This window comes from Pterocles gutturalis, unplaced genomic scaffold (assembly GCF_000699245.1).
Source record: "Pterocles gutturalis isolate BGI_N339 unplaced genomic scaffold, ASM69924v1 scaffold2956, whole genome shotgun sequence".
NCBI classification, from domain to species: domain Eukaryota; kingdom Metazoa; phylum Chordata; class Aves; order Pterocliformes; family Pteroclidae; genus Pterocles; species Pterocles gutturalis.
The window spans coordinates 49569-62443 of NW_010105176.1; the positions used below are offsets into that span (position 1 = coordinate 49569).

Genomic DNA, 12875 nt, shown 5'->3' on the forward strand with positions numbered 1-12875 from the left:
TGCTTAAGCAAACAAGTTATGCAAACACAAACCAGCCATCCTTTGCTTTAAAGAGTTACCATAAAGTTTAAACAAAAAGGCATTTGGATGGGAGTTTGCGATTACTAGAGCAATGTCCATTAACCAAGTTCCAAATTAATATTGAACTCCAAGGCACACAAAGCCAAGAACACAACGCTCGACCCCTGGAGGAGCAACTGTTCAAAAGGAAACACGTTACCTGCTGAGTCCCAGGATAACGTGCGTGGTTTCGTTCAGCTGCATCCCAGTCATGGCCCAAGTCATCTTAAAACCTTTCTCCTCCTGTACGCAGCTTACAGTACCATTGCTTGGATACCCACTCTAGATGGCTCCAGGACTCCTTTTCAAGCTATAAATGCAAGATATTTAGCCCTAGGAAAACCATAGCTGCCATATCCTGTGAAGGAGGCACTGGAACCTGCTTATTCATCTCCAGAAACTGCCCTTGCAAGGATAACACCACTCAGTGTTCATCAGCTCTTGTCCCTTCTCTCATCAGACCCACTCCAGCTTCAGCCTACAGAAACAAGTTCAAAAATACCATCCCAAGGTTTCTCATCTCACCCTGACTGATGCTGGTTTCAAGCCCCCAGGTTTCAAGTCAAGATGTACTCATGGGAAGGAAGAGTACACAACGGCATTGTAACTCGAGATTGCAACAGCAGCTGGGAAAAAGGAGGGACAAAAAAAAGTTTATTCAGTCTAGGGCGTAAGTGGAAAAGATCAGTCACTTTGAAGAGCAAACCGAGACTGGAAAAGAAGCTAGAGATGGAGAAAGAGAGAGAGGAAGGAGGAGGAGGAGGAAAAGCAGAATGAGCAAATCATAGAATCATTAAGGTTGGAAAAGACCTCAAGGATCATCAAGTCCAACCGTCAACCGAACATCACCCAACCCACTAAACCATGTCCCAAAGCACCACATCTACACATGTCTTGATGAGGGAAGTTAAACCAATAGAGAGAAGTCTAAACATCAGGAGCAATCTTACTAGCTTATTACACGTTTATTTCAACTTTGTTTTGGAGCTGCAAGCCTACATAAGTATTTATCTCCTTAAATATGTTGCCATACTGAAGCCAAATTGCTCACTAACATACAATAACATATTCAATTTCTCCAGTTGTGGCACTTTTTTGTACTGGGATACTGAGCTCTTCCATGGGATCCAGCAGCCCAGTACCCTGGTAATTCCCAAAGAGCTCCAGATAACAGAGCATCATAGACCGTGCATGGGAGCTGCATCTGCCAGCAGTCTGCAGAGTCAGGAGAGCACCTAACGTGGCACAGGAGGTCTACGTACACCAGAGAGTGCATGCAGTCACCAGTCCAGCTGTTACACTTCAGTGCCAAGACCAGTCTCTACCTGTTTAATTTTCCTATTAGTCCATTGGCTCCCTCTTCAGCTCAGTTTCTTTCCCATCTTCTATTTCTGTAACAACTTTCTTCAGCTTTTCTAACAGTTCTCATGAAACAAATGATTTAACGAAATTCGGGGAAAAAAAATTAGCTAAGAAAATCAGTCATTATCTCAAACAAAAATATGACGTGCATCTCACACAGCTCCTGGGCAATAACTCCTCTCTGCACTAACTATTAAGGCAAAACTATCTCCACGGCAGTAGCACAAAATACACACTTCAAATTTTCTCAGGCATTAACAACAACCAATCAGGGTTGCAGATAACCCTGACCACGTAATCCGTATCGCAGAAATACTGTGGAAAGTAAAGTCTACCTGGGAGAACAGGACGGTTTCCAGCAATGCTGCACTCCATGTGGAGCCTGGACCCCAACCAGGCATTTAAAGAAGGTTGAAGTGGATAGAAACGATGCAGAAATTACACACGAAGCTCTTCCTTCTCACATCCACTGTAGGAAGAAACTTGTACGCTTTGGTAATTTTTCTAATCCATTAGAAGGCAACCTGCATCCCGGCTGTCTCTAGCTGTCAGGGAACACAGGGAGCATCTAGACCTCCAAGAAAAGCTGCAGATGGATTTTAGTATTTGAAGAGTTAATTGGCCAGCACTGCCTAGACCATTTTTCTGCCTGCAGAGATCCCATTAGACACACAAGCTCCAAAAATACAGTGTATGGTTTGGATTAGCACTGCTCAGGTTGGCTGCTCTCCCCTGGCTTCCCTTCCTTCTGCTCTGACCAAGTAGGAAAAAAAAAAAATTAAAACCCCCATAATATATATCCAGCTCTCTTTCTATTACATCTTATCCCTGGTCCTGAATAAAACAAACCTTAACACAAAGTCCTTTATCTTGCTCCCTCGTTTTACTGCATTTACATGATGCTTAATAAAAAATTGCAAGCAATGACCTAAACCACTGTACTCCACTAACAGGTAGTGAAAGAATAGCAACATACAAATCACTTCCTAAGTGTTTTTATTTCCAAGCCTTTTTAAAGTCTAAAGTTGACCAGAATTTATTTTTTTTTTTAATACAAAATTAAAATGGATTCTGTTCACTGGGGTCTTGGGGTTTTGGATTGGGGTTTGTGGGTTTGTTTGAGAGCATAGTGTTGGTTTGGTTTTTTTAAAGTGTGAACTAAAACAGAAATAAAAAAAAACCACCCCACACAGTAAAAAGTTACAAAACCATACATTGAAAATGAGGGAACAGATCTTTAGAAAGAGCTCAGCATCTGCTACTCTTATTCTCTCAAGAGATGGAGCCAAAAAAATTTGAGAAGTTTTTATTGCCAGATCTAAATTTCATTCCACAGGCACTGGATCAGGTCTTTAATCCTTTACCTAACCACAAAGAACTGTGCTGAGGAGTTTAATTCTTCCAAAACAACTGATAATATCCTGAATGTTGAAAGCAGAGTACTTTCCAGGGTAAGCCAAATCCTGCATGTTTTGCTTTTAAGTAAATGCCCCAGCAGATGCAAAACCAGTAGGATTCCCACTGATGTTTTCTAGGAAAGGAGAAAATCTCCAAAAAACACAACCCGTGCTTCAGGAGTGGCAGACAATTAAAGAAACAGCTCAATACTTGTACTGACTTAAACCGCATGTACAGCATTGTGTGCATATGTTTAATTTATTGATTTAGGATTTAAAATTCCTGTATTTATCACCCACGTTTTAATACATATTATGAACTGCCTTTTCATGATTTAACCAGTTATACTGACTTGATTCTCCTCCCTGCCCCCATCTTCTGAGCTGCCGTTCTTCACAGCATTTCAATGAAAAGAACATGTTCAAGGCACACTAGACTTGAACCAGAGCATTTTAAAGGCTGTTTCTATCAGTATTGGGCAAAAAAAAATCCAAGACAACTTGGAAAACACAGATACAGAACCAGAATTCAGAGATACTCTCTGAAAATCTAGAAAGTACTCTCTTTCCAGTGGGGGGGGGAAAGAAGCCAAGATATCCTGACATTTGGAAGGGATATATTAGGAGGACTAAAGAATGCAGAATGGAAGTGGTAAAAACTTGTTTAAGATTTCACCATGAATGTCCAGACAGGTGTCTTCATGATCCAGTTCAGTGGGTTTGGTCCAACTCCCTTTTCCAAGATCTAAATGTTCTCTGACAATACTTAACTGTGAAAGTCCATGATTGTGCAAAAAGTCCTTAAATACACTGAAATTACCTCTTACTACATTTATATACCAAAGCTCACTAAGCGGAGGTCTTTGAACAGGAACATCAGACAGGCTGAAGCACTCACGCGAGCAAAAGCAGATCTATGTGTTAGGATTGGAATAGCTATGGTGATTTGAAGGAAATAGTCTGGCAAATACTATTTGGGTTATTTTAGTAGACTTTGGAGAATTTTTTTTATTGGATGAGCCATAAAAACTACAGAATGTTCGCCAGAAAACAGACCAAGGTCATCTAGCCAACAAAGCAACTTAAAAAAAAAAAAGCCACACAGCTCTTTTCATCTGGTGGGAGTGCACGAAGCCATGAAGCTTCTGTCAGTACGGTATGAGAATGATGCTTCATAGAAGTCCCTAAGGTCAATATAATTTGACAGCAAATAGGCCCCTGCCAAGACAGAACCCACTGCGGGTTTAAACTGATGCTCTCATTTATAGACTTCACTCGATAAGCAGAAGCAAGTTTCTCACATTTTTCATATTTGATGTCTCAGGTGATCTCTTGAAAGCATACCTGAGCACTGAAACACTGGGATGACTACGCTCCAGCTACAAGAGCAGCACTTCAGAAACACGCTTGCAGCTTTTCAGACTGAAGTGTTCAATATTCATAACAGTAATTATCTACGGCAAACCTCAGGGAGGGTGAAGGCTGGACCCAGTATGGACGGTCCTCTTCCCCTTCAATGAGAACAGCCCAACGACACCCAGCAGACCAAACACTGACAACGTCTAAAGAGGCACCGCCCAGGGTCAGTCCAACGACTGGGCGTCCACATGACTTATAAGAAATAAGCTTTGTACTACATTACACCAGATATATTATTCAGCTTCAACACAGGAAAGCCCCATGATCCCCCACAGATAAACGTCAACATAACCATTACCAATAACACAGCTCCTCAGCCTTCAAAGCAAGGAGAAAAGGTTCTACTTCTTACAAGTCCTGAAAACAACAGCAGTGCTCTGCCGTGTGCGTGCTTTGCGGCTGCTCTATACCTGCAGGACTTCATCCCAGGGGAGGCAATGCCGAGCCAACACCTCCAGGATGACCAGATTTATCCCCATTACCTGTGCACATCTCTCTGCCTCCTCACTCTACTCAGACTTCACCTCTTCTATGGTCTTGCAGAGACAGTGATTCTTATTAACCTACCCGGAACATTTTCTATGGCTTCAAACCTCTTTAAAGGAATGTTAACATATTGTCTGTTTTACCCAGTCACCTTCCAGCATTCCTGATGTGCCTGCAACTGGGCAATCTAAAGCCAGAACTACTAACACTGGGCAGAAGGAAGACAACATACCGGACACCATTTTGCATTACTTTTCACAAAAGGATTTTTTTTGTTTGAGAGAACTAACGATTAGGAAAGTCCTGGTTCTTGCCTGTTTGCATTGGCTGGAGTAGATGCTATTCTTAAGCTAATGTGATTTTTTTTTTCCCCACCTGGACAAGGAAGGCAAAGATACTTCTCCCCCACTAAACAAAACCACTTTCCTTTTTCAATTAGAGCATGCTATAAAAGACACAGCAGCACTCGAATTTGACATTCACACTCACTTAAACTAAATTCACTAAACAAAATATACTTAGATAAATATTTTGAAGTGATTATTGCCAAACCTATCGGTAAAATGAAATGAATCTATATTGAGGAAATCTTTACTATTCAAACTCCAGGAACTTTTATAAAACAGAAATAAAAATGTCACAGGTTGGTACAGTTTATAAACTGGGAGACTGAAGAGACTGAAAGAGCACTGAAATAACCTTAAAAGACATTCAGAATTCCACCAGCACTACATTTTGCTGCACAAATCCTAGGTTCATGCTCTTCAAGGCAGATGTCAAGTGCTAGTGAGCAAACAATACTAACTCAATTGGATAGTGAACTGTTTGCTGTGTCAAAGCTTTTTGCCAAACATTATATATAAATTTTCTTTTCGCTATATGGATAATCAACCCCAGATGGCAATTTACATAGGCAACAGCATAAAGGAATCCAGGCACTGCTGGTGCTCTCAGCCTCAATCAGAGCAACCATGGGCGTTTGAGAATGTCACTGTTTATTTTTAATTGCTGTGTCCCTCCTTTGTGCAGGTTCAAGCGGTCAAAGATGTCGAAGTCCATTAGTAGAACTGGAAGGTGATGCCACTTCACTTGGTGAGAGGGTTCCTCAAAGTTAAAAACCAGCTGGGTTGTAATGTCCCTAAATGCCCAGTGGGCACCAGCTGTCAATCTCAGTTACCGTAGGGTCAGGGCAAAAAAGGGTCAGAGAGAGTCATAAACCACAATGTGTTGTGAAATGTGCTTCCTCCGTTACCTCGTAGGTCTGAGAAAGGTTTGACCTTTCATAGGTATCCCAACTCCACTCTGCATGATGCTAGCAGGGGTAAGTACAACACACAACTCAAATGTACAAAAGTCGCTTCCTTTTACCGCACCTTGGTTTCCAAACGTGTGTAACATGAACGTGGATATTCACAAGCTGCTAGAGGCAAAAAACAAAATGCAAAACCACCCCCCACTATTAGCAGAGGTACGGACACATCTCCTGTTTCACACAAGGCAGCAGAAGGATAATTGATTAACAGCAACTCAAAACAACCAACTTTGAGGGAAGTTGGGAAGTTGCTAATGCCGCAGAAGCCAAGGGATCCAGCTTCTCTTTGTCAACGTCCTGTTCATCTGCATACTTGCCTTTCACGTCACTGCTCCCCCAGCCACTGGGGAAGAGAATAGCTTTTAGAGTCCCACTTAGGTGTTTAAAAGGATGGTAGGAAAAGCTCTGTTTCCAACACGCAGGTTAGTCACGATGTTTTTATCATTCTCCTCTTCATACAGATTCCCCAAGAGTAGACTAATTCCTAAACTTATTTCTCCAAAACATTCTTGGACTATACACGAAGAGCTAACCAGTCATTTCCAGATATTATCTAGTTCTGCATTCTTTCTTTGCAAGAAATAAATTACTCTGCTCGGTCTCACCCCATCTCCCAGAGCACAAGACAGGCAGCTTGGCCAGGGCTACGCCAAAAGGAAAGCAGCTGACTGAGCCGTGCAGGGCGCCTCTCGGGCAGGAGCCACCACGCAGCACTCAGCCGCCTCCTGACTGCTTGTCCCTCCTTGGAGCCCCTGTGCAGCAGGACACACAGAAAAGGGAAGGAACACCAGCAAGGGGAAAGCAGGAGAGGTTGAAACCAGAGCCTGCAGGAAATACCCTGCAGGAATTACGAGCGTGGCTCCTAGAACGAGCTGCAAGCTACAAATGAGAATACGGGCAGTGAGGAACGCCACTGGGAGAGCAGACATGACCGGGTACACATCATGCAAATCACTTTCGTGCTGAGGACAACATGATATAAGCTAGATGGCCACAGGTATCATAGAAGAGGCTGACCAAAAATTAGATGTCAGCTAACAGCAAAATCTTTCAGGTGGAATCGGAATGCCTCAGTCCTTCATTTGCCCGCAAGTACAGGCAAAAAGGAGAAAGCAGCATGGTCACTCAAAGGAAGAATAAGGTCCTTATAGTAATGTGACTTGAGGGCAATACTGACGGCACGGAAAGGGTCCCTCCTAGGTTTGTTCAGCCAAAAGCTGCCTGCTCTCAGAATGTATCTGGCTGGGTCCACTTTCAGCGGCAGCTACAAAATGCTGCTCCAGTCTTGACTCATTTTGGGCAATTAATACAAAGGGAAAGTCAGAGCAGTCCAAATCAGCATCTGTGAAATATGCTGCACTTGTTCCAAGCATAAAGTCACCTTGTTTTCTTTTAAAGGATTAATATATTTTAAGGAAATAAAACAGTAACAACAGCTACCCAGTCCAAAGGCCACTGAAAGGCCTTTAAAAAGCCCAATGGCAAGTCACACACCGCATCCCAGAACGCGCCAACATCAATTAAGCCCCAGCAAACAAAGAAAAGCTGCATTAAGCATTTCAATGTCCTCTTCTTGTCATTTCCTTTGCTTCCAGACATTTCGGGAAGCCTACCTAGTCAGATTGTTTTGCAAGCCCTCCCCCTGCAGCATGTCTCAGCCAAACCTTGTTCAGTCCTTGGGCACGTCCTATTTTTGAAGCATACCCACCTTGCTTTTTTGAATTTGCAAGTCTAACATACTAATCTAGGTTCATCTTCTCTCCTCTTCAACTAAAACTGAGCAGGAAACTCTACTGGCTGCCTTATTTTAGAAAATCCCTCTCTTCCCATTGGAAGATGGCTTAGAGTACCAAAAAAACCCCCCCAAAATAGACATTGAAAATAACTGAATAATTTCAGGTTGGAAGAGAACACATTCTTCTTTGTTGCGTGCCTCTTTCCATCAGGAAAACTGGGGGGAGTGAAAATGAGAGACTCACCTTCAGGGCAGGAATCTCCACATTGTCACCAAGGCTAACGGAGCCAGAAAGAATAGTCCCTGTCATCACCGTGCCTTGACCCTTGATAGAGAAACAGTGGTCCACTGCCATAAGGAAGGGTCCCGAGGGGTCTCTTGATGGCAGGTAAGCCTGAGACTTCAAGACCTGGGGGGGAAAAAAAAAAGATAAAAGCTGCACCATGCCTGGGTGAAAAGTCATGACAGCCACGCAGCAAAAGGAAGGCAAGCGGATGATTGATGGAACAAGCTTGCAGTTTTGCCCATTTCAGGCATCTCCCAATGAGTTTAGAACACACCAATGTCAAATTAACTGCGGGTACCACAGAGGAGACGCACGCTCAGCAGCAGGAACAGTTTGATTTTCTGCCTTGGAAAGATTTGGTGCTGTGCATTTAGCTTGGTTAGCAAAACCGCACTGGCGATAAAGTTGCTGCCAAACTCAATATAAACACTGCAGCAAAGAGAAAAAAAACTCTCTACGTCCCTCCCCCCACCCCGAAGTACAATTTTACAGTGCATTTCGCTACTTCAGCTTCTTTGAATTTTGTGAAAATGAATTGATATACAGATATTAGTGCCCCATACAGCCCATTCCTGCCATCCTCCCAGAAAAACAACTATACTGGGATAAGTTTTCAAAGCCAACTACCCCCTCAGATTTCTGTTAACACTTCTCGGGGAATCAAACCACTGAGAAAAACAGCTGCCCAAGTACCATCTTCTAGAGAGATTCTCCCAGTTTATGATTGTTGTTTTGCTGACAAAAATTATGTTTCTTAAAATATTTCAGTACACACCTTAACTACAGAAAAGCAGTCGTGTACCCAACAGTTCCTCAGGGGAACTGGTTCACCCATCCCAAATCACTTTTGCTCTCTGACTCTGCTATAACATCACCATACAAGCTTGCACTGCCTTTAACGTCTGCTTTTAACATCAGAAACTGCAGGTCAAGCCCAAGCTGCAATGTCAGAACAATGGGGACAGCCTCCCATCAAGGACAGAAAGGATAACACCCTGAAGCTCAGTGGTGGGGCTCACCCAGCACTTGCCAGCTCTTCTAATATTAGGTCTCAGAGCTGACAAACAGCTGCAAAATCATTATTTCCTTCAAAACTTTTAACCTTGGGGAACATCCCAGTAAATCTACCTGGAACCAGATGAAGACAGAACTAAGGACTTGCCTGTCTCCAGCTCTCTAGACATTGGGCAGCCTGGTCCTTGCTAAGTCTGTTCTAAGGCCATACCACACCACACCCCGTGCCCCACGCGTGCCTGGGAGCAGGTACGACATTCAGCGCTCAGCACCCACATGGAACATCCCATCCCTGCCTTCCTACAAGCCAGGCTGCGCTGGGCCAGCCATCCCCTGCACCCTGGCTTCAGCAATCTACAAGGATTTTAAACCTGGCAGCATCCAAAGTATCCAAATCAGACCTTGACAAGTCTGCAAAGAATAATGCCTTTGTTTTAGGACTACTCTCTGCAAATAACAGCAGCATCCCTCCAGGGCAGAGATGCTTTTTCCCTAAAGCTTAGTCACAGACAGGTGACAAGTCTGCTACAAACTACAAACAGCTATTTTCAGTGTCCTGCCCTTACAGTGTAAGCTTCATGCCACATAACTTATAACTTAGTTTTTTTGAAAACCTGCAACTTTATTCTCTCCCCTGCCCACCGCCCCCCCAAAAAAACAAACAAACAAACAACCAAAAAAAACCAACCAAACAAAAAAACCCCCAAAAACCATCAAAATAAAACCAACCCAAACCCACATTGCTGGAACTAAGGATACCTGTGAAGCATCAGCTTGCCCAAAGTCTTCTCTTGTTCAGATAGGTCTGATATAATGTTAGTTACAAAATTATAGAGTTTTTTGCAGGCCCAACTTCATTCAGGGCACAGGGTAAATCCTGGTCATGCTCTTCATCTTTTGGAGATGTGCAAGGCACACGGTAAGCAAGGCAGAGTATCACAGAGAAAGATGGTTTCACCATGAGGGCAGGCAGTGCTCCGCTAGAGAGTGGATTCTAGACAGGACTCCCATGTGTTGTCATTCTCTTAAAAATAAAACACTTTCCACAGGTAATCACTACCTCAGATTAAGTAACAGAAGTGCTAAGCACTCACAATCGCAATCTAAATTGGCAGGGACTATGATCTGAACACAAGCATGTCCTAAAGAGTTCCAAGTTTCCTTAAATTTTGCAACCAAAATTAGTCAACTCAGTGGACTTAACTCCTTTGTGTCTCAGCTTCCCAATCTCAATATGGATTAAAGTCACCTCTACACTTCCTACAAGTCTTTTGGAAGTAAATTAACTGTTTGCCAAGGGCTCAAGACCACAGTGACGCGTGCCAAAGAAAAGTCCAGGAGGAAATTAATCATTCTGAATGCAGAGCAGTATTTGAATTGAGTCATGAGGCCACACAGAGAATAATGGGAATTAAAAAAAAATACAGACTACCTGCTCACCAGTCGAGCCCTGTCCGTCCTGTGCAAGGAATGAGGCAAGGGTTGTTTAGAATGAAGAATCATGCCCTTAAACACCGGATCTATAATACACACATGAAGGAAGGAGACAATTCCCAACGTGTGCCTGACTTCACAGCTTTACTGTTTTCTTAGCTGTGGCAGAGTTATTAAACAACACCTACCAAGGATTTGGCACAATTTTAAAGCTATTTTTATTCATTATGCTTCATAATTCTTTACAACTTTAAAACCAATTTCCCCACACATGGGACAGCTGTTTCTTAAGACTCAGTTATTTGAAAGCATTGAAGCCTAGTAGTTGAAAAAGCAAATCCATTTTTGGGGCATGCAGCCTCAACTTCCACATCCACTGGCAAAAATCCCTAAAGAATCAGGTTCCTTAGAATTGACATTAGTGGAGGAGTTCCTCAGCAATAGATACTAGTACAGTGTATTCCAAAAGACTTAAGTTTGAGCCCATTCTATGTTACTATTATGTTCTTCAGCAGGTACCTCAATTAACTCCGAAACACCAAGAGGATTCTCAGATTCCGGGGCTTCAGGTCCACCAGGCTTTGCGGCAACAGCAACAATGGGACAGCCACAGAACCTGAAAGAGAAAGACTCCCACCATCAGACCACAGCTAAGCTAAGCAGGATCCACCATAACCAACCAAGCTTTGCTTTTTTGGTCCTGGTGAAATTCTGTTCTCTGTATATTCTTTTAATTCTTCAAATCCAAGTGTGACCTAACAGCTATAAACACGGGAGTCAATCATAGAATCATTAAGGCTGGAAAAGACCTCAAGGATCATCCAGTCCAACCATTAACCCAACACCACCCAACCCACTAACCCATGTCCATGTCCCCTATGACCCTGGACAAAGCAAGCTGTGCTTCAGGTTGGGTAACCACCACGTAAATACTGAGTCTGTGTTGTATCTTCCCACTTCATAACAGCCACACTTCCACTCATGAATCTCACTGCACTTTACTCATTAGGTACCGCAGGTAATTTACCTGAACAGTACCGACAAACATCATCCCAGCCAGAGCCACCTTACGTTATATGAACCTCCATCATTCTGCTCCCCCTAGTTAAGGCAATCACATTTTTCACCTTCAGTTAAGACCTACATTTTATTTTCTTTGCAGCAAAAAAGACTTGCGGATCACAATAAAAGTTGCAAGCTGATACAAGCCAAAAAAAAAACCAAACAAACCCAAGACCCCAAAAAACACTTCTTCACCTGGATATTCTGGCTTTGTTTCATCCAATCTGAACTCCAAACAGCCCTTTAAATGGAAACGCTCATTACAGGAAAATATTTCTCTACACATGATACCTGCAGATGCAAATCCAGGACTGCATCCGAGTTTCTCGCAATCTTCCCACTCCCACCTCTGCTAGACGTCTCAGTGAGTGCAGAAGCATGATGGAAGTGAAAGGATGGTGAAGGATTTTTGGTAAACATTTTGTTATGAGTTAGCTGTTAATATTACTGTTGACTTACTTCGTATTTTCCAAGGTCTTCTGCATTTTCTTAGTCATCTTCTCAATGGCACTTTGTCTCTTCCCCTCTGGAAGGAGATCTATTTTGTTCAGAACCACCACCATCTTCTGGCAGGCAATCTGCCCAATTACCAAGCACTCTGCTGACTGCGTCTGCATCCCTTTTGTCACATCTATCACGAGCATCATCAAATCAATAATCTGGGCACCTGGAAGAGAATTCAAAGTCAGTATTGCAGCAGCATAAAAATATTAAGGATCATTCTCTCAAATAGTTTCCATAAAAACTGCCAGTGTATGTACAAAGGCCCAGAAATATGAACAGAACACAAATCAAAGCAAGCACTGAATGCACGGCTGTGTTTGAAACCAGCACCTCGGGAACTGCAGCTATTATATGCTACTCCTTCTTCCAGAGTCCAAAACTTGATGAAAGTGAAAACAAGAGGCAGGTTTACCCCAAGTCTAAATAAATTCCTACAGCCCCTCAGCGTAAGGAAGACGCGATTTAAACCCTGCGGTACATTGCCATTCACTCCCAACTCATATCCTCGTCACTTGAATACGTGCGTCACCCACCGCCACAAACAGATCCAGCTCTTAGATCTCTTCAAGAAGAAGTTTCCAAATTTTAGGCTGAAGTTACTATCATGCTTATGGATTATTTTTATTTTATTTTTCTAAAGTATTGCTGTCATGATCCCTTAGTACTTTGATTGAAGCAACCTGAGTTTCACAGGTTTAAGTTAGTTTTCAAGGAAGCTTTTGATGAACGCTGGCCTTCCACTAATTACATTCAAAATCTTCCTGTCTCATTCCAGGTAAGTGAAATACTCCAAATACCAAAAAG

General features: G+C 42.8%; 1 protein-coding gene across 1 annotated transcript in view; it reads right to left on the reverse strand.

Moving 5' to 3' along the window:
• EEFSEC (eukaryotic elongation factor, selenocysteine-tRNA-specific) overlaps positions 1-12271 on the reverse strand; it is a gene marked incomplete at both ends in the record, with an annotated part of 45667 nt that extends 33396 nt beyond the window's left edge. The window contains 3 exons of the mRNA XM_010087263.1: positions 8016-8180; positions 11025-11121; positions 12027-12271. Of these exons, the coding sequence (XP_010085565.1) occupies positions 8016-8180; positions 11025-11121; positions 12027-12271 (507 nt within the window). The remainder of the gene's footprint in view (positions 1-8015; positions 8181-11024; positions 11122-12026) is intronic.
• Between the last annotated feature and the right edge of the window lie 604 nt (positions 12272-12875).